At 37.5% G+C, this 23,133-nt stretch overlaps 1 protein-coding gene and 1 pseudogene across 1 annotated transcript; one reads left to right on the top strand and one right to left on the bottom strand.

Moving 5' to 3' along the window:
* Positions 1-679: 679 nt before the first annotated feature.
* Positions 680-12,391, bottom strand: LOC107744030 (guanylate cyclase soluble subunit beta-2-like). The gene is made up of 15 exons (XM_016557499.1): positions 12,362-12,391; positions 11,653-11,726; positions 11,429-11,523; positions 11,151-11,311; positions 10,730-10,829; positions 10,035-10,177; positions 9,796-9,889; positions 9,413-9,516; positions 8,297-8,513; positions 6,169-6,489; positions 1,615-1,763; positions 1,388-1,534; positions 1,098-1,252; positions 760-938; positions 680-693 (listed from the first exon to the last, which is right to left on the bottom strand). The coding sequence occupies exons 1-15, from the start codon at positions 12,389-12,391 to the stop codon at positions 680-682; spliced, it is 1,983 nt and encodes a 660-aa protein (XP_016412985.1).
* A 7,502-nt stretch (positions 12,392-19,893) lies between these two features.
* The window catches only part of LOC107744012 (cullin-3-like), a 20,300-nt pseudogene continuing 17,060 nt past the window's right edge, over positions 19,894-23,133 (top strand).

Below are 23,133 nucleotides of genomic sequence, written 5' to 3'. Positions count from 1 at the left end.
ATGCAGGTTAAAACCCTGATGTACAGTGATGTGATTCAAACTAGTTAATGTTTATGCAAAAAAAAAAAAAAAAAGCAATTATAAATAGACTAATGATATATAAGTAATCAAATACATTTAATACAATGTTTTATCTAACAAAAGTTCTCCCAATAAACAATGGGATTAAAAACCAAAGTATTAAAGCCCAAGGTCAAATGCATAGCCTTTCAAAATATACTACATTTGACAGTGTGCACAAACACATGCGCACAAGAAAGTTTAGTCTTTGTCCAGTGTCTATGCTATTTATAGGTTATGACTGATAAAATTATCTTTGTATTCTTTTAAACTAAAGTTGCTGCTATCTCATAACCCTCTCACACAAGCGCATGTCAATCTGACGTCTGTTGTTGCAGTCTCTGCTATTTTGTTGTTCCGTCTCTTTAGTTTCATTTTCTGCTGTGAAACATCGGCCCGGGACAGTGTTGCCACTTTGTGGAACAACTGATTAGTGCAAAACAAATTCAAAGCGCATGTGCGACTTGTGCATATAAAGTACGCATGGTTACAAAAATTGGGTGGTGCGTGTACAGTACGCACTTACTATTCTGGTAATGAAATCTGGTGTTCGCATAAAAACCAAAGTATACTTTGGGCTTAAGAATGTATAGTGGGACACCAATACATATGCCATTGCTTATGACTGGTAACCTAATAACGAACAAACATTCAACAGACCTTTTAATGCTGGCCTATAGTGAGGTAGCTGTGAAGCACAGTCTCGAGTAGAATGATTCAACTTCCTGTCTGAGTCGGCGTCGTGCACCAGAAGTCCCATGATCTCACTCTCTGTGACTTTTAGGTTCCTCTGCAGAAAGTAGGTGCGCATTCTTCCTTTACCTTTTATCTCGATCTCTCCACGCTCCTCCATCTGATAGCCTTTATTTCTTAGAGCACTGGTAAGAAATCAGCCAAAAGATTTAAGATTCTCATCTGAAGTCAATCTATGTGAATATATTAATATTATCTGTTAATGTTTATATATACTGTATCTTTACAGTGCCAAACAGAGATTAATTGAAGTAAGAGAGAGGACATATTTTCATGCTTCTCACTGATAAACACTGGGACTAAGGTGGATTTTGTCAGGCAGTCCATGACTCTCCATGCGGGAGGCCTTGTTAACTGTGTCTCCAAACAAACAGTACCGAGGCATCTTCTCACCAACCACCCCTGCCAAGACCGGTCCGCTGTGCAAGCCCACCCGGATCTGGGACACAAAACTCCAAAAATCAATTCAAACTCTCTTCTAAACCCCCAAACAGCTGGGGATGAAATGTCAGTTTGAGAAGAACAGGACCAACGTTTGCAACCCCTGTATTAATCAAAGATAACCCTCAATCACCTGAATAGGGCCACCAGTCACAGGGTTAGTGACCTCTTTTGCAGCTATGATCATGCCCAGGGCGAAGTTGGCCACACGCTCTGTGTGACTTGACATCGGGATTGGCACACCACCAACAACCATGTAAGCATCTCCAATTGTCTCAACCTGCAGAACATGTTATAACACATATCAAAATTATTAGCATTGCATTTTACACAAGACAAATCCTCAAGACTAAGGCTCACCTTGTAAACATTGTGCACAGTGGTAAGACGATCAAACTTCAGGTACATGGAATTGAGCATGGAAACAATCTGGATGGGTTCACACTCAGAGCAGATGTTGGTGAAGGTCACCACATCACTGAAGAGGATGGTGCACTCTTCAAACTCACCTAAAAGAAAAGCAGAAAAAAATACTATGCATTATGTGTGACTTTTAATTATAAACAAGCCCAAAATAAACCGTGACTCTTATTTTGAAATGTATGTCTTACTGTTTCCACCTGCTCTTTAAAAAAGACTAGAGAGATAAAATATGTACTCCTACAACTATTTACAACATATTAAAAAATAAACACCGTAAAGTAAACATTATCATAATTCATCAGCAGTAGTTCATAAGCAATCGCTTTGCATAAATGTGTGGTATTCAGTGATCGTGAACTGCCCTGAAACGGCGGGACTGTAGAACATGCCACAGTGCCACATTTATTTCATTAAATCATAGCCATTTGAAATTTTATAATCACAATAGTCTGTGTCACAGTTCCTGTTTTTCTGTCCCCAAATGTAAGACTACTTAAAATGATCATTAATACTTTCATTATACCATTTAATATATTTAAGACCTTTTAAGACTTAAAATTTTATCAAACTGAATTTAAGACATTTTATTACATTTTAAAGTCTGCATGAAATAAAAATTGACCCCATTTGATTAGTTAGCACACATTACTAACCTTCGGGCGAACAAATCATTTGTGCAAGGTAATCCACAGAAGAAAACAAAAAATTATTTGTCTTCATAATCTTTAAGCAAAATCTGAAAATTTGCTGGTGTTTCTTTTCTGTTGACGTCAGTTTGATATTTTGGGCAGAACATCTTTAACCCTCTCCAACCATCAGTCTGTTACGAGCTAGAGACAGCGACGAAGTGCACTAATATCAAACCCTGTCATCTATTCATTATTCATTTCACTCAGAAATGAAATGAAATGAAGAGTCCTCTCACAAATTCCTCGTATGTGTAAACATACCTGGCAATAAAGCTCATTCTGATTCTGATTCTGATTCTGATTCTGACAGAGCACAGCATGGCCCAAGACATCACTTGTTTGGATGATTGGATTGTAACGCAGTTCACAGTTAAGAGAAGGAGGAGGCGGGAACCGGTAGACATTTAATAATAATAATAATAATAATACATTTTATTTATGGGCGCCTCGTGTGACACTAAAGGACACCTTACATGCAAATAAAACATAAAACAGTTAACAAGCAACAATAAAATTCAAAGCCCACATTCATAGCTTTACAACGAATTAGAAAATACATAAAAAAAATATCACCAGTATGGCTGCCTAAAAAGATGCATCTTCAAACGAGATTTGAAAATAGGAAGAGAGTCACTATTACGAAAGTCTTGTGGAAATGAATTCCACAGATGAGGAGCAGCATAGCTAAAAGCTCAAGATCCCATAGAAAACAAACGTGTATACGAGGAAGTACTATATGTACGTATGTACGAAGTACTAAATGTAGACGATGATCTGAGTGTTCGAGAGGGAGTATATGTTAAAAGTATGTCAGATAAGTAAGAAGGAGCCTGGTTATAATGCCTTATAAACAAGAAGCAATACGCTGTTTAACAGGAAGCCAGTGCAATTGTTGGAGAACAGCAGATATGTGTTCCATAGTAGGAGTTCTAGTAACTATTCGTGCAGTTCTGCACTAACTGTAACTTGTGTAAAAGTTTAACAGGAAGACCATAAAAAGAGCATTACAGTAGTCAATACGTGAAGTGACGAGAGCATGAACCATAATGGCAGTGCTCCTCGTTGAGAGGGCTGGGTGGAGGCGGTTAATGTTACGTATGTGATAATGAGCCATCCGAGTAACCTTGTTAATATGTGCTTCAAAAGAATAACACCCAAGCTCTTAATCTGCATTGAAGGAGCAATTGTAGAACCATCGATACACAGAGAAAGTACTGGTCTTTGACAAATTACTTTTTGTACCTACAGGAAGTATTTTTGTTTTATTACTGTTAAGTTTAAGAAAATTACTTGAAAACCAAGCTTTAACTTCAGACAAACAGTTAGAAAGAGAGGATGAAGGAAGTTTAGAAGTAGGTTTTGAAGACAGGTAGAGCTGGGTGTCATCGGCGTAGCAGTGAAAATGAATACCATATTCCATGAAAATGTTTCCAAGTGGCAGGAAATAAATGCTAAATAATAAAGGGCCCAGAACTGAACCCTGTGGGACACCTGTAGTAACACGTGATGAATTAGATTTAAACTGGCCTTTAAAGTTGAGTATGACCCGAGAGATAAGATGTGAACCAAGCCAGAGAAGTACCTACAATTCCAATGGACCGCAGTCTGTCTAATAGGATTTCATGGGAAATAGTGTTGAACGCTGAAGTTAAATCAAGAAGAATTAATATAGATAGGAGTCCCGAGTCAGCTGCTACCAATAAATCATTAGAAATTTTGACAAGGGCAGTCTCAGTACTATAATAAGAATGAAAACCTAATTGAAATTGTCCATATAGATTATTCACCAAGAGATGATCATGCACCTGAGCACCAACAACCTTTTATGTTTATGTTTAACTAAACATAAAACTTTAATAACAAAACAAAAGTAAGCGACAGCCCCTCACAGACTACCTGCATAAACATAAACAAAACTACAACTAAAAAGTCCCAGGCCTTGTCCTCTCTCATCCTTCACTGTCATTACTCCTCCTTTTATCCCTGCGGAGCTCCTCCGTGGGACTCGAGATAGGTGTGTGGAGCAGGTGTCGCTCATTATTATTTACTCCACCGGCCTCACTCTGCTCCCACAGCTCTCGGCCCCACCCTACTTGTCACATGGATGTTCGAATGACACATGAGCTGCAAGTAGACCTATTGCTCAACTACTCTCTAGAGATCCATGAACTGAACTAATGAGCTGATGATCTCAATCAGGTGTGTTAAATAAGGGAGACATGAAAAATGTGCAGAGCAGGGGGCCCCCAGGACTGGAATTGAGAACCACTGCTCTAGACTACACTTAGACATAAGCAACTTCAGCACACACCATAAGTTCATAGAACCTTATAGAAGGGTTTTATTATCTCTGCATCATGGTCCCCAACAGTAGAGTATTAATGTGTTATACGTCCTCCTTGTGCATTTTGTCCAGCAATTATTCCAAGAAAATGCATAGAGTAGAATAAATCCTGAGCCAAAGATGCTCTAGAGCAGTGGTTCTCAACTCCAGTCCTCGGGACCCACTGCTCTGCACATTTTGTATGTGTCTCTTGTCTGACACACTCAGTTCAGTTCATGGATCTCTCTCCTAATGAGCTGATGATCTGAATCAGGTGCGTTAAATAAGGGAGACATACAATAGCTGATGATCTGAATCAGGTGCGTTAAATAAGGGAGACATACAAAATGTGCAGAGCAGTGGGTCCTGAGGACTGGAGTTGAGAACCACTGCTCTAGAGCAGTGCTTCTCAAAACTGTTTTGGGGACCCCCAAACACTGCATATTTTGTATGTCTCCCTCGTTGGACACACCTGATTCAACTCATCAGTAGAGTCCGCAAGACTTGAACTGGGTGTGGCTTATTAGGGTGACATACAAAATGTACAGTGGTTGGAGGTCCCCAGGACAGGTTTGAGAAGCACTGTCCTAGAGCAGTGATTTCCAACCAGGGGTGTGTTAGTTAACTATGTTTAATTATATTGTTTTGGTTTGTTTGTTTTTCAATTCAGAAAAAAATTTAAACAAGTCAATATATTGTTTGTTGTTTTCCATCTCGATGAACAAGAAGTCCATCACTGGCCTACAGCAGTCCATTCAGTTAATTTTGTCAATCTGTCCATTTTCTGGACCAGCCAATGTCGATAGCTGAACCCATTTTAAGTTTGGTGAAAATGCTAAAGACATGTTGAATCATAGTTTAAGATCCTTTCCTGGTCATGTTCCCCTCTCTTTCATCTCCAATTGCGCTTCAGACACAGCTGTTGAATCTTGCTGTGCATTTGTAATTTTATGCCCTAAAACCTGTTATTCAGTCTTTGCAGGGATTATTTCTGGGCAACCTGAAAGGTGCTTGTGTAATTACTGGATGGAAATTAAAGTTGAAATATTGTGAATCAAATAAGTACATAATTTCTTACAACTGAAGGCCTTTGTATACCTCATTTTCTGATTTCTGCTCCATCTGTGTCTAGCATAGTGGAATGTGAACGGCCGAAGTATACTTTAGGCATTGGAATGACTGCCTAGCTTTACACCAGGGGTTCTCAACTCTGGCCCTCAAGGTCTACTTTCCTGTAGAGTTTAGCTCCTAACTTGATCAAACTCACCTGCCTGTAACTTTCTAGTGATCCTGAAGACCTTGATTCGTTTGTTCAGGAGTGTTTGATTAAAGTTGGAGCTAAACTCTGCAGGAAAATGGACCTCGAGGGCCAGAGTTGAGAACCCCAGCTTTACACTACAAGGCGCACATCTATTGTCTCACAGAAACCATACTCGCATTGTTTGCTCTCCTAACCATCCACCCTTCTGTTTGATTCACCTGCCTCCACTCTCTTGCCCTCTTTTAGCTGGTTGGCAACATGTTTGGGCAGCATGGCATAGAGTAGATTCTCCGTCTTCTGCTTTTCCTCCTCAAGGTGTTTTGAGAGTTGATGCAGCTCTTCCTTTTTCCGTTCTAGCTGGTTGGAGAGCTCCATCTCCGCCAGTCGCTGCTGGTTGAGCAGGATCAGGTCACGTGTAGCGTCATGTGGAGCAATATCAGAGAGGTGCATGCAGTGCTCCTCCAGCTCCTGCAAGCTGCGAAGTAATGGTGAAGCTAGGTACAGCATGCAATGCAACGGAGGCATCCATAACATTTGTCCTGTGAGAAGGATGTAAGAAACAGACAAGGAGAGAGGTATAGAAGCGAATACAAAGAGGGATGCTGGGAATGTTAAATATGGTTGTAGCTGCAGTCTGAAGTTACAGATAAGAATTACAGAGGCTCATTTGATATTCCCTAAAGGTACAAAAATGTGTGAGGTGGACACAATGAGATAAAAAGATGAGATTGACAATTAGAATTAACAGGTGCGAGCACAGATAGATCCCTTTTGCAAGACATTTTTTATTCTATATTTTAGTTTTTATTCAAATTCGGCCAGTGTGGCATAAATTCTCAGTTAAGTGTGTGCCCGACAACTGCATTTAAGTTCAAATTCTGTGAGAGCTTACAAGCCCCTGCCTCTCTTCAAAGTCTCATGTCACAGCCACCACAATCAAGACGTAAATCGGCAATAGGCAATAGCCCTCCATTAAGCTTAACCACATGCTAGTCTGGCGTTGACGTGAAGGTCGGACATGCCAGCAAAACTGATAAAAATTCATGATGTGGATTGCCCTTCTATGAGTTATTGTTTTTTACATAGCTAATATGCCGCTTTGAACGATTACGTAATTATGGCATCCATAATTGTAATCGTGATTAGAAATTCGATGAATTGTGCAGCCCTAATAGTTACATAATATAGTTAAGCAATATCAATTTAAATATGATGCAAATTAATTATATAAACTGACCATTTTTAGGCAGTCTCAATTTTGACAGTTTTTGCTCGAAAATGGTTACAAACAAAGCAGAAGTTGCAGTGTGTCGTTCTTGAATGAATCAGTGTTTTTGAATGAATCGGGTGAGTCAGTGATTCAATTGGCCTTTCATAAAGACCACCTGCTTCGTTCATGAATGAATCAGCCGGTTTGAACAAATCGTTTGAATCAATGATTCTATAATTTACTTATTCTGGTATGAAATTTATTTACGCATGAGACTTGACGCCACCTACTGGCTGTTTTAGTTTCATATATAATAGTATAATTTAAAATGTTCTAACATTTCATATTTCTGTTCAAAATGTTATATTTAAAACAGTAATCTCATAAAATATTAATCTCAGTGTAAATCTGTTTTTATAAATGATAAGATGGATTTAGTTGATACTGATTCATTTGGTTAGCAACAAACCTATATGTATAGTGTTAATTAGCATAATTAATGTTTAACAGTATTAACTCTATTTTTTAAATAATTATGAGAGGCCTGCACTGTGCACGGCACTGAGAATTAATGAATGCAAAAAATCCTTCTAAATGTAGTTAATAAAGGACTGTCAAAGTCTATAATACATAAATCTGGAAAATAAATATACAATAAAATAATCAAGTATACAGACTGTGCAATATGTGGGGTTGGCCTAAAAGGCATCTACGCTATTATTCAGAAAGCTGATGGTTCAGAATGCATTCTTCTAAGGCATTGGTTGTTAAATCTGTTCCTGGAGCTCCCCCAGCTGTGCACATTCTGTATGTCTCCCTAATCAAACACATGTTAGAGATTCCAAGACCTGAAGATATTTACAATGTACAGTGCTGGAGAACCACTGTTCTAGATGCTCTAGGATTTGTAAAGCCACATACAGTGTTCCCCACACCACTATCCTTTCAATGAATGCACATATTGCTCATATTCCAGACACAGGGGAAAAACAGAATATTAGACAGAACAGCAGTAATAATCAGGTATTATAAATGGCTGAAATGGTGAAATACAGAATTAAGCGTAATAAAAGTCTTACATAATATACATGATCAATAAATACATGCATTAAGTCAACCTTTTCTAGAATTCTCACCTCTCAGCTCTAGCATGGGTCGCTCTTTCCAAGCCATAGGCATTCTGTCTCTTCGCGTCCGCAACACAAAATGGCTATTAATGAACTTGCGGATGCTGCAGATGTTGAAAGTCACCTGTGGATGCTGGATGGTGAAATATTGATGCAGCTGGCCGCAGCAGCTCTGTAACCCTGGCACGATTCTCTGAATAGTCACCCCTGCCTGTCTGACTTGGAGCTGAATGAGTAAAAGAAGAAAAGAGCGATGATGTAACATTGTTCAAAATATTCAGCACTCAGCAATGCAGAAAATGTTAAAAACTATTCTTTCAAACTATCTGTAAGCAGATAGCAGATAACAGCCTCAACATGTCTGTCACAACTGGCAACTTGCCATTTTTAAAGGGGTCATATGATGCTTTTTTAAAGATCATTATTTTGTGTATTTGGTGTAACAGAATATGTTGATATGCTTTAATGTTCCAAAAACACATTATTTTTCAGATACTGTACATTATTGTAGGTCCTCTATGCCCCGCCTCTCTCAAACGCTTCGTTTTCTACAAAGCCCCCTCCTTTGACAAGCGCAGTCCGCTCTGATTGGCCAGCTGACCCAGTGCATTGTGATTGGCCGAACACCGCAAGCACTCGTCGGAAATGTAACGCCCCCTTTCCATAATCGCGAGCTTCATCTTTCAAAATAAATCTAAAGACAGAGCCCGAAAGGGGAAGAGTCACGTGACAGACACAGTGATGAAGCTGGTATGTGTTTGCAGTACACAAGCCACGGTTAAGACAGCTGACTCCACTGTGATGTGACCCCCTCTCTCTCTCTCTCCATTTGCGGCGGGATTATGCAAATATTTCCACATAGTGGGGGTAGATATGTGGGGTGTGTTAGAACGAGCCGTTTTAGGGGGGCGTGGCAGAGTCTTAACTTTGATAAAGAATATCTCTTTGGTTTTGAGACTTTAGTCTTTGCAACTTCAGGGATCTTATCTATGCACAATCAGCTTGTAACACTCCAAAGAGAAAGGAAAACTTGAAATCGCATCATATGACCCCTTTAAATATGCAATGAATGTAATGATTTCAAATACTTTGTTTGAAGAAACAATGTCCTCAATCACCCCTTACTTCTTCATCAAACACTATGTGGAAAGGGAAGGCATTGCAAAATGTCTTCAGATCGATGCACAGGTTATCTGGATACGCAGGCTCAAATGCCCGTAAAGTTTTACCTGAGGTGGAAAGAAAAATCTAATTAATCCCCAATACAAACACCAAGAAATACAAAATTTCAAACTACGTTTACTCTAAAATCCATCTCAGGAAAAATACACATATATTCATGTGTTCAGAAAATGTATGAATGTTGCTGATAACGAGTCAGACCTCATCAGAAAATCAGTTCCTTGATCAAAAAATCATTTAGCTTTACTGATTAAAAAGGATGCTCGGTTAAGAGTTATATTTAACTGTAGAATTCAAATAATACACTTGTTGTATCCCATCTTTACCCTTTTCTGGATGTACAAAGTTTCTGACTGTGTCCCAGTGGTTTTTCTGTACATGATTTAGAGATTTCTTCTGCATGGACCTTTCAGAAAAGTCCTGGAAAGAAAACAGTATAGGTGTATTTTTCACTAGACTGCATAAACCCAAACAAAACACTAAGTTGTATATAACTGTGAAATCATTAAAGCATGATGATACATATACGTATACTTAAAAACACACACACATTTTCAGTGCATACTTTGTCTGAAGGCACTGGGCTCTGGGTGATGAGGAAAACAATATGCTCCTTTGTTCCCATCCTCTCGACTTCCTCTCTCTGGTTCACAATTTCCATGTTTATCTTGCTGTTGAAGAAGTCTCTGGCTACAGCTCCGATGATACCTACAGCATTAGAACTCAGTCAACTAGAAAATCTGATTACTTCCTAATTATTTAGTATGGCTACATTTTAAAAAAATCCGTAAAATTTACGGTAAAAAAACGGTGCACAGTGTCATTCACACAAACACTAAACACCATCATGGTAAGACACATGAAACTGAAATAATGCAATAAACATTTATTTAACAACATTAGGTGTAACACACAACCCTAATATACAAAACTGATAAGAAAAAAACTAAGAAACATAGTTATTTCAACAAAAAAACATCACATTTGAAATGTAATGCAGGGAATTCTGGGAATGTCAATTTACGGTTATTCCCTGTAAATTATACGGTCTTTTTCACTTCCAAAAATGGTATACTACCGTAAAATTAATGTCCAATACATGTAATGTCCAATACAGTTTTTCACCGTATATAGTAGGGGAATTTACCATTAACCATTTAACAGGTTTTTACTGTAGCATTTTTACAGTCTTTTACCGTTAAATCCACGGTCATTTTTTACAGTGTATCCACATAGATAGATAGATCAGTATTTGTTTACCAGGGACGATATGACAAAGACCTCGTCGGTCTGAGTAGTAGTGTAACAGCAAGGAGCCGTCATTGTTTTTTTCTACACGGAATGATGGTGCATTCATTTCCTAAAATAAAATGAAGACAGAGATTTACTATATGAATTTTGCACATTTTGTCTGTGCATACGAGAGATCACTCTAGAGGTATTGTAGCCTAGTTCTTCTCACAAGAATAAATATTTATAACTGATTCTGAATGCATGAATCAATGAATGAATGATTTAACGAATAAAGAAAAAGCATTATTGAGTGAGAATAAAAGGTCTTATTTCGCACATCAAAAGTGTACTATTCATTCTGGATTAACAAATAAATTATGAAACAGAGTCTTTGATCGAAATTCTCCTCAAGATGTTTATGAGAATATTAATGTCCTGCTCACTCGACCTTGTAGGAAAGAGAGAGAAAGCCGTGCAGCGCGTCCAGATTCTCCATAAACTCAAACAGATTTCCTCCAAGAGTGCGCAGCATATGATCATATCCAGCCCTTTTGCAGAACTCGAAAAAATATTCCCCAAACTGCCCCAGCACCACACTTTGCTCAAGGTCTTTGGATAAACAAAGAAAATGTGCATGAACTACAATGAAGAACAACCAATGCACTTTTAATAAATACTGGCTGCTCTGAAAATCAAACCAAGTCTTTAGAAGTGAAAGTGCTTTACCGAGCATCTTGCAGGCCTCTGACACTAACTGCATGGTGATGTTATCTGTGTACACTTCATAAGTCATGAAAGTGTCTTGAACCCTTGCTGCATCCCTGCAGAAATCCCAACAAAATCAGTTTTTTTCTCCACATCATTTTATAAGGCATTTTCACAGACATTAACACAATCTCTTGGAAAATGTGTGTAAAATAATCAAGTAATTCAGTGTTATGGATGCTCACCTGAGTTTGTCCCACGTCTCTTCTCCAAATCTGTCAATCACTAGAGACTTCAGACATGTGTTGATGAATCCATACTGGACATTAGAGTTAAACGCATTTAGCCATTTGACATGTTTTGTAGCTAATACTGAAGATTGAATTAACATTTGCAATAATAATACATAAGACCAAGGCTAGTTGTCACTGTTGTAAGTCAAAAGTTCTGATACACAATGCGTATATTTCTCTATAAGTGGTTTTGTATGTTGGTTTCAAACATTTAACTTCTTAAATTAGAATAATTTTTTCTTCAATTGGCAATTTCATATTCGGGCATTTTTCACAAATTTATCATAATATCAGGTTGGGATAGGTAGCCTATTTTATTTTTATATAAGGACAAATGAGGGACTCGTACACAACTATTAAAAGCCAAGGGGATGTAAACTTTTGTAAACAGCACTCTAAATAGGTCCGTACTAGGTCCAATGTACTGTGTTAATATGAAGGATTTTTTCCTTATTGATTTTTGACAGGTATTTTCTCCGTATTTTGAATTACGCATTGTACAGTGAGGATGATCGGTGTAGCCAATATTGTACGTTTAGGTTATTTATGCACGCAGCTGTATACACTCCAATAAAAAATCAATAAAGCAAAATATATATACCATACAGAACATTTAGTTAAATAATTTAAAAAAATAAAAATAAAAATGCAATTTTCTTACCATTTCTGTCAGGTTGTTTTCCTTGGGCATATAAAGCTGATAGTTGAATTATTGCCTCTTTTTATATTCCATGGATCAACCATTCACCTCCTTGATCATCATGCTTAATAAAAAATAACAATACCACTCCATCCAGCAATAAACGAGAATTCCAACGAATACAGTGTTTCTACATCGACGATTTACGGAATTGCCTCAGGAGTCCCAAACATGCAGAAGCACAGCTGCAGTGTCCGCTGCTGTTAACAGAAGCAGCACAACATGAGTGATGAGAGCGCGTGACATGCCTCGTTGCACAAAATCTGTTCTTAGTACATTTTTACATTTCAGATCAGCTTTTGCTCATTAAAATGTGGTTTTATTCTGGGTAAAAGATCGCAAACTGGAACAATTAACTGCGAGTAAAGTGGAGTGACAGATAGCCCTAAATACATACCATACAGAACATTTAGTTAAATAATTTAAAAAAATAAAAATAAAAATGCAATTTTCTTACCATTTCTGTCAGGTTGTTTTCCTTGGGCATATAAAGCTGATAGTTGAATTATTGCCTCTTTTTATATTCCATGGATCAACCATTCACCTCCTTGATCATCATGCTTAATAAAAAATAACAATACCACTCCATCCAGCAATAAACGAGAATTCCAACGAATACAGTGTTTCTACATCGACGATTTACGGAATTGCCTCAGGAGTCCCAAACATGCAGAAGCACAGCTGCAGTGTCCGCTGCTGTTAACAGAAGCAGCACAACATGAGTGATGAGAGCGCGTGACATGCCTCGTTGCACAAAATCTGTTCTTAGTACATTTTTACATTTCAGATCAGCTTTTGCTCATTAAAATGTGCCTTGCAGGTTTTATTCTGGGTAAAAGATCGCAAACTGGAACAAGTAACTGTGAGTAAAGTGGAGTGACAGATAGCCCTAATGCATTAAGCGATTATTTTGACTTTTAATATTCAACTTATTTAGCTTATTAACTTATTTAAATTAATATAAATACATGCATATAAATAGAATATATAAAGCTTTTAAAATGGCTTGTAGAATATTGCACGGCACAAACTTCGCTTTCCTTTTTTAGTTCTTTGGTACCTGCTTCTTTTTTTATTTCTTTCCTTTTTCAGACTGCTCATGTAGCATGCATATTTCGATAGCTGAGTTTAAAGTTAGATTTTTTTTTCTTTCAGCAGCTGTGTGCGGTCATTGTGAATGCCACATACTAATCTCTTATCAATTCGTCGTGCAGCATGCCAAATTCGCATTTTCTGGCTAGTGTTTTTAACGTGGCAACGTACGACTGGATTGTTTCATGTGGCTTCTGGTTTGTTGTAGCCAAGGTGTTCAGTATTCTTGATGCGAAGTGTGGATTCTGGCAGGTGCCACTCAGTGAGGAGTCATCGAAGCTGACCACCTTCATGACCCCGGCGGGCAAAATGCCTTCCTCCGAATGCCCTATGGAATTTCCATGGGAAGCGAAGTCTTCCAAAGGTGTATGGAGCAGCTCTTTGAAGGACAGTCATGAGCAATTGTTGTTGACGACATCCTTGTTTGGGGCAGCACAAGAGAAGAGCATGATCTGCACCTCCGGCAGGTCATGGACAGAATACGGGCCATAAATCTTAACCTCAACCCTGACAAGTGCCGTTTCCGGGTGTCTGAGGTGTCATATGTGAGTCACCTTCAAACTGACCAGGGCAAAGAGCTATACCTAGCAGAAGCGCTCTCATGTGCACACCTGCCCTCCACTGAATAGTACACTTACAAGTATACTACTAGTACACTGATATTTGTATACTTACTACATAAAGTATACTTAAAATATACTTGAATAAACTTGAAGTATACTACTTTTTGGTAAGGGTTGTGTGTTTGATGTGAATCTTTCATGAAAGGTGAGCAGGTGCACATGCTCCAGACTTAATATGTTTTTCCCAGTCAGCAATTAGATCTCACTGATCTCACCATGAGCTCCCATATACTCATGAAGTGGTCACAATGTGAGGTCAGTGAGCTAAAAGTCACTGTGTGTAATCATTTACATAATCATTCAACTCTCAGTCAAAGTTCTCTAATACTGGTCAGTTATATCACAAACATCATGTAAAAGTTCATATTTTATTTCCATCAACAAAGAATTTCAAAAATTCAGTCTCCTTGTTTATTTTGTATTCTATTCAGCCTGGTATCTGCATTTGACACAAATATTTCTGACGGATGCTGGTTTTGTTTGGTGACTCTTTTTCACTTCTTAAAGGAACACTCCACTATTTTTGAAAATAGGTTCATCTTCCAACTCCCTTAGAGTTAAATAGTTGAGTTTTACCGTTTTCGAATCCATTCAGCCGATCTCCGGGTCTGGCGGTAGCACTTTTAGCTGTAGCTTAGCATAGATCATTGAATCTGATTAGACCGTTAGAATCTCGCTCAAAAATGACCAAAGAGTTTCTATATTTTTCCTATTTAAAACTTGACTCTTCTGTAGTTATATCATACAGGCCGATATGGCTAGGAGCTATATTCTTAGGCTTATTGGAAGTTACCTAGCTGGGGACTATTTTCATGCACTGCGTGATATCATATCAACTTTTAATTTTCCGTCGGTCTCTTCTGTAGTTACATCGTGTACTAAGAAAACTCTTGAAACTCTAGAAACTCTTTGGTCATTTTTGAGCGAGATGCTAACGGTCTAATCAGATTCAATGATCTATGCTAAGCTGCAGCTAAAAGTGCTACCGCCAGACCCGGAGATCGGCTGAATGGATTCGAAAACGGTAAAACTCAACTGTTTAACTCTAGGGGAGCTGGAAGATGAGGCTATTTTCAAAAATAGTGGAGTGTTCCTTTAACCTCTATTTCTGTTTCCCTTTGAAAAGACATGACACATCTTGAAACACAGAGAGCAATACGTCAATAGCAGTGTTCAGATGCACAAACTTCAGCTTCTACACTTACTTGTCAAACATTTCAGGAGTTGCCAATACTCCGCTAATGCAGGGCCAGGCCACAGTGCATATTGGCATTATAATATCATTTTAGCGTATTCATGTTTTGCCTGTGTTGAGAAACAGGAAGAAAGTCATCCCGGTGACCGATATTTGAACTGCCTCCTCTCAACCTGCTCGACATTTTGAATTCACAATGAGCTCACATATTTATTCACACTGTGAGTATCACATTCACAGCATGAGAATGGTGTGATGTCACTGTGATCATCACATGATCTCACATGTTGACTGGGCTGACTTAGGCTGCAAAAAGACCTATATGTGGCAATCCACCCTGAAAAACTACAGAGCCAATGGTGGATGTAGGTTTATTACAAAAACAGGAGCAGTAGAAAGCAGTAGACATATATGTGACCCTGGAGCACAAAAGCAGTCTTAAGTCGCTGGGGTATATTTGTAGCAATAGCCAACAATACATTGTATGGGTCAAAATTATTGATTTTTCTTTTATGCCAAAAATCATTAGGATATTAAGTAAAGATCATGTTCCATGAAGATATTTTGTAAATTTCCTACCGTAAATATATCAAAACTTAATTTTTGATCAGTAATATGCATTGCTAAGAACTTCATTTGAACAACTTTAAAGATGATTTTCTCAATATTTAGATTTTTTTGCACCCTCAGATTCCAGATTTTCAAATAGTTATATCTCAACCAAATATTGTCCGATTCTAACAAACCAAACATAAATGGATAGCTTATTTGTTCAGCTTTCAGATGATGTATAAATCTCAATTTCGAGAAATGGACCCTTATGACTGGTTTTGTGGTCCAGGGTCATGAATAAGAAATAAAGTAATTTGTACAAATATATACAGATGGGTCTAAAGACCCTACAAATCAAAAAGTGGGTATAAGAGTATCCTAAATTTAAATTAAGGACCAGCAAGAACCTGAGGGGGAAAAAAAGTTTAGTTCCAACCCTGCTAGAGTGGATAATACACATTTGTTTTTAAAGGACAAAGAGCAAGTTACATCAGAATAATTAATAATTCACTGAAAAAAATTAATTTGCTTGGTTTATTTTTGGTCTGGCGTCTGTCCAAAATAATCTATAATAACGCTTATGAAGTGAAAAAGTCTCATCACTGAAGTCTCAAAATCCATCACATCAAAGTTTTGGACTGTTTGTGCATCGATCTGTGCATATTTCTCTCCTGATTCAGACCAGACCACTTTTTCACTGGAGAAAGCAATGTTATGGGTAGAGGACTCTATTTCGGTAATTTAGCCGAAAGCAGTGGTTTTAAGATAAAATGTCCTATATGGATTTGTTTCTTACAAATATGCAGCTTTTGGCTTCTCAGACTGGAGTGGTGTGGATTACTTGTTGATTATTGTGATGTTTTTATCAGCTGTTTGGACTCTCATTCTGACGGCACCCATTCACTGCAGAGCATCCATTGCTGAGACACTGATGCAATGCTACATTTCTACAAACCTGATGAAGAAACAAACTCATCCTAATCTCGGATGACTGAGAATCTGAGGATCAGGACATTTTTAGCCAAAAAAGTTTTTTTAATTAAATAAATAAATAGTTCAATTTAAAAAAAATAGTACAATTAAAAGTGAAATTAGGTAATTAATTAATTAATTAAAATTAAGTAAATAAATAAATAAAGTAGATCAATTAAAAGTTAAGTATCTAGGGGATCTATATAGCAAAAAATTCCATTATTAGACAGCATCTGAATTTTTCCACAACCTTATCTAAAACAAACAGACAAATACACACACACACATATACACACTTATATATACACATATACACATCCAAGGCAGATGGATTATCCAGGTTTGTGTACCACTCTTTATATGTTAATATTAATGTTTTGCCAAACAGCTTTAATGATACTAATAAAAGATGTATTAATAAAAAAATGACAGTGAATACATTAAAAAAAAATTTTTTACTTTCTATTCATCCAAAAATCCTAAAAAAAAATTTTTTTTAAAAGTTGCCACGAAAATATGACTGTTTTGAACATTGACATTTAATAAACAATTTCTTTAATAATAATACGTTTTGTTTTTTTCAGCACTAAATCAGCATATCAGAATGATTTCTGAAGAGACTAAAGACTGGTTTAATGATGCTGAAAATTCAGCTTCGCATCATATAGGAATACATTTTATTTTACAATATATTCACACAGAAAACAAACTGTAATAATATTTCACAATATTACTGTTTTTTATATTTGTATTTCATAAATGTTGCCTTAGTGAGCATGACTAAAAAATCTTACCAACCACAAACTTTTGAATGGTATAGTGTATGTTTAAATGAACATAGCTTTGTCTCAGTATATCAGTAGCCTATATCAATTCACTGTTACTTAATGTGACGCTATGTGTTTTTATTTTATGTTCTTATTTTGTCTTCTCATTGAGTTTATGGTGGCGCCGCTGTCAGCAGTTATTGGAGGTTCAGCTGTTCCAGACTGACAGTCACAGACCAAAAGATGAGTTTCCTTCTGAGCTTTTCCATCTGACGGTGTTGATCAGACAGTTTAAGATGTGGTGGACTGTACGAGAGACCTGCCCTTTTGTTTAAAGCTTTCTGTGTTTTTGTTCAGAGGAGATAAAGAAGGTTGATTATATTTTCATTTTTATTTTTCATGATAGCTTATTGTCTGTATTGAGCTCTCAGTACCTTCATACCTTAATTGTTTTATTTTCTCAATAAAAAATGTAATGTATTTTATAATAATTATTTAAAATCAAATTTATTGTAGTGTCATTGGTTTATTTTTGGCCTGACGGCTTAATGGGAGCCTTGGTAGGCTAATTATCTTTTATTATTTTATAACACTTAAGCATTGTAATTTATGATTCAATAGCCGATTTTAAGTCATTTAAATCATGTAGCTAACATTGACAGAAAAATGCCTTGTTCCTTGACAGGAAAAACAAAGGATGCATGATATGAATATTATTTTGTTTGAACATCAAGTAACATAGCATCTATATTGACATTTCAGGGTGAAGAAATGTGTAAGGCTTAGCAGCCCGGACGCTGTCTCTGATTGCTTTAAATAATAATTCTCCCATTTCCCATCTATAATTATCTTTATTGTCGTTTATTGTCATTTAGGATTGTGCATCGTATTTATCCTGTAAAAGAGGTGATTGCAAAGTTTTGTAAAGACATTGACTTGAAGTGTGTTTTCTGCAGAGGAAAATGAGAGTATTGTTCTTTTTTTTATGATTGTATTTATACAAAACTATAGTTTGGGCTTTTTTTTCGTTAAAAAAGTACTAAGATTGATTTGCAACTCAAAGAAAATTATGAGTATACTGTTGATTTCAAAACTCGGTATATTGTGAATTTACTCGTTATATATGGAAAATTCTGGCCAGTGAAAAAACTAATTTTACAAATTTTAAAATAGAAATAGGTCACTACCTGCACACATTAAAAGAAACAAGAGATAACAAGGCGAAAAAAGTGTACAATATTTTAAAGCCTTAAATCTATTCTTTGAATAATTTGTAACTATTTGTACTTGTTTATGGACATGCGATTTTCGTATTTGTTTTGATGTTATTTATGTTATTGCCCTGTTGTTCTAAAGATTGCAATAAAATATCAAATAAATAAATAAACAGATTGTCACGTGATACTTGTTACTCAGCTCCGTGTGGGCCAATTACAGTCGTTTGTCTTAAAGGGGTCATATGATGCAATTTCATTTTTTCCTTTCTCTTTAGAGTGTTACAAGCTCTTGGTGCATAAAGAAGATCTGTAAAGTTGCAAAGACTAAAGTCTCAAATCCAAAGAGATATTCTTTATAAAAGTTAAGAGTTAGCCACACCTACCTAAAACGGCTCGTTCAAACACGCCCCCACATATCTACCTCACTATGTGGGAAGATTTGCATAACGCCGCCCAAATGTTCACGCAAAGAAAGAAGGCATAACTTTTATTCTCACTGTAGTATTGTTGCCACTGCCGCCATGTCCTGAAGACGCTGTGCGCTTCGTTGTGAAAGCAAAGCTACTTTGTTTGGTCTTCCAAAAGAGGACGATATCCGCTCACTCAAGCCGGGCATAAACACATTTCATTACACCAAATACACAAAATAATGTTCTTTTTAGCAGCATCATATGACCCCTTTAATAGAAAAGACATGCTATTAATTCATTTAATAGTTATTGCTAAGGGAAAGAATTTTATTTGTATAGCAGAAATAATAGACAAAATGTCATTATATTTGAACATATAATATCAAATAAATAAATAAACAGATTGTCACGTGATACTTGTTACTCAGCTCCGTGTGGGCCAATTACAGTCGTTTGTCTTAATAGAAAAGACATGCTATTAATTCATTTAATAGCTATTGCTAAGGGGAAGAATATTATTTGAATAGCAGAAATAATAGACAAAATGTCATTACATTTGAATATAGGACTCAACGTCAAGCGCCTAAGGCTGACTATATTCAACAGTCTGCAGTACATTTAAGATTCTGTAAGATCTCGCGAGAGCTTCCTCGGAGTCTGTGAGATTCTCGCGTCCGCCATCTCTAGGAGCCCGAAAAGTAGCTGAACGCGAAGCGCCTGTCAACAAGTCCGAGGAGTGAGACTCATAAAGAAGGTCAAGCGGGGGCTCAGCGCTGACTCACTATACGTGCTCCCCGTCTTTTGTCAGAGAAGACTTTCATGTGAAAGGAGACAACGGCGGGGAATAAGCCAGACATGTCAAATCTCAGCAAAGGGGGCACTAAAAAAGACACCAAGATGAGGATACGAGCCTTTCCCGTGAGTATGAGCGCTCAGAGACGGCGAGAGCGTCACTCGAGCTCCGGGGATTCGAGCGGACAGGCCTGTGCGGACAAATCCTTCACACCGCCTCCGTGTTTTCCCAAATCCCACAAATAAGCAAAATAACCATCATGAGAGGAGTGTCAGTTTGGTCTAGGTTTAGGAGCTTTGCTTTGCTTTTACGCCAAGTTGATTACTAATGACAAGTCAGCTAGCCTGTTAGCTGGCTAACCTGTTTAACAGCAGCAGATGATCACAAATAAATGCGCAGCGACCCAAATACATAGATTTCACTGCAGCGGTTCCCTCAGTGAGCATATACAATCAACAGTAAATTTGTTCCAGTAACGGTGTCTGTTTGTGGAAGGTCGGTTTGCCTATGACGACGTTTTGCGTCATACATGTACCGTTTGCATGTTTATGTCACACGTATGACGTGACACGTTAAGTTATTGCCTGCGTGGAAACGAGTTCAGTAGCACTAATGCTGCCGGAGAGTTTAGATGTGGACACACACCGCTGCCCTGATCTAAACGGTGAATATACTGTAAAACCAGAACGCGTTGAGCTGTGAAGACCAGAGTGAAGGGGGATTGTGAGAAAATGATGAATCATGCCATCAGGCAGCTCTTGTTCTGAAGTTAGAGCTGCATGATTTTTCTTGACAGTTTTATGTCAAGCAAATATGGACTACCCAGAACATATTTATTCAAAATTGAGACGACTCCCCTTTATCATGTCCTATGGATACAGTAAACTACCATGTATGAGTGTCATAAAACATCAAAGCAAGTGGCGTCCATTCAAACAAATGCTGTATATTTTCTTAGAACTAAATTTTTGAGCATGTTTTGCTGTTGACTGTCCCTTAAAGTTCACACTGGTGTCCTTGCAGAGTATATGGACTATAGTTTTTATGGATTCATTGTTGATAAGCATAAAATGGCACTGTAATTTTTGTCTGCATTTAAGAAACCGTAGATTTTTTATTTATTTATTTCAAAGCTAATTATCTTTCTTTAAGATAAATGCCACATGATATTGGATATTGTCATGCAATCACATGTACATATATATTTTTTTCAGCGTGGATTAGTGTAATGTCTAATTTAGGTTTGATTGATATTATAATCTGTTTGCAATTCAACATTATGATGAGCCACAGTAAAGGCCTGTTCACACCAAGAGTGAAAAATATATTAGCACAATAACATTGTTTATTTCACGCGTTTTGTCATCTGCTGCTTTAAGTGCTTGAGCTCTTTAAACCTGGATGGATTCTGTTTAGCTGTCAGTGTTTTTGTTGTTCAATTTCATTAGTTGTTTGGTTTTCCTTACTCTTACAGAATTGGGAGGATTATTAAAACTTTACAGTATCATTAAAGTTATCGTCCTTGGTGTGAACAGCCTTAAATGGATAGTTCACCAAAAATTAAAATGTTTATCATCATTTACTCACCCTCATGTTGTTTCAAACCTGTATGACTTACTTTCTTTTTGTGGGATATAAAAAGATGTTTTGAAGAATGTTGGTAACCAAACAGTTGCTGGTACCCATTGACTTTCATAGTATGGAGAACTATAGAAGTCAATGGCTACCGTCAACTGTTTGGTTACAATATATCTTCTTTTTTGTGTTCAACAGAAGAAAGAAATTCATACAGGTTTGGAACAACATTAGGGTGAGTAAATGATGGCAGGATTTTCATTTTCTTATCCCTTTAAGAGGAAGTTGCTGCTTCTGTAAGCCCATATGTATGGATGTTGCGGTAAATAGATAACATTTAGCATAACATTTGAATTTGGGTAACCTTCATTGTGTCAAACAGTTGGTAGCTTCATGTATCGCTTCTTCTCTATATTTAATCTCAGATGACCATGGATGAGAAGTATGTCAACAACATCTGGGACCTCTTGAAAAATGCCATCCAGGAGATTCAGAGGAAAAACAACAGTGGGCTGAGCTTTGAGGAGCTCTACAGGAACGCCTACACCATGGTCCTGCACAAGCATGGAGAGAAGCTCTACACAGGCCTCAGGGAGGTGGTCACAGAACATCTCATCAACAAAGTAAGAGCCAGACGCCTCTGTCTCTTCTCCACAGTGAGGGTGACAGTGTTTCCACAGTTGGCAGATCCCCTGGCCGATGACTGGATCTGGCACGAGAAACAATACGTTACGTGCAACGTTTATGCATTTGGTAGATGCTTTTGTCCAAAGTTCATGCATTCCCTGAGAATTATATCGTGTGAACTTGACGTTGCTAATGCAGTGCTCTACTGTTTAAGCTACAGGAAGATCTGACAGCAGTTCAGTGGAAAAAGGGGATCAGAGGGTAGAAAGTAATGCTTGGAGGAGATTACAAGTAAAGGCTAGTTCGTACCAACATGAATGTTCGGCACAAAAATTTGCTCAGATTGTCTGTTAAGACCAGTGGTTCTCAACCTTTTTTCCACCGGGACGCACTATGGTCCAAGTGCAAGTCTCGCGGGCCGCACGCATATCATTTACATATTACGTCAGCAATACAAACCAACCTGATTTATAATATTATAGCCTAAATATTATGAATCGATTACATTCATTGAAATAAATAATTCTACTCCCCTTAAATAACCCAATTTTGTGAAATTCGGCTCGAAAGGAGTAACAGCACAATCATAGGCGGAGTTTCACTTTAATGCGTGGGGGGGCCCCCACTGGCAGACGAGCCACGAGCACTTTTTTATATGTTCTACATTTCATGTATTTATGTAACACGTATTCTACATTAAAAAATAAATTTAGAATGAACAATAACTGCTGTACAAAGAGTAAAAAAAACCAAAAAAAAAACATAGGCCTACCTATGCAGAAAAGCCGCCTCTTTTTCCGAATTGCGTAGATGACCACAATCTTTCTTTCATCTCTTCTGATAAATTTTCAGTCAAATCGTTTTCTGTGTGCTAGATCAGAGCTAGAGCCCTGCATTTCAGCCCGGGCCC

Source organism: Sinocyclocheilus rhinocerous, unplaced genomic scaffold, assembly GCF_001515625.1.
Source record: "Sinocyclocheilus rhinocerous isolate Xijiao unplaced genomic scaffold, SAMN03320098_v1.1 scaffold407, whole genome shotgun sequence".
Taxonomy (NCBI): Eukaryota; Metazoa; Chordata; class Actinopteri; order Cypriniformes; family Cyprinidae; genus Sinocyclocheilus; species Sinocyclocheilus rhinocerous.
This window is presented reverse-complemented; position numbering and strand designations above follow the sequence as displayed.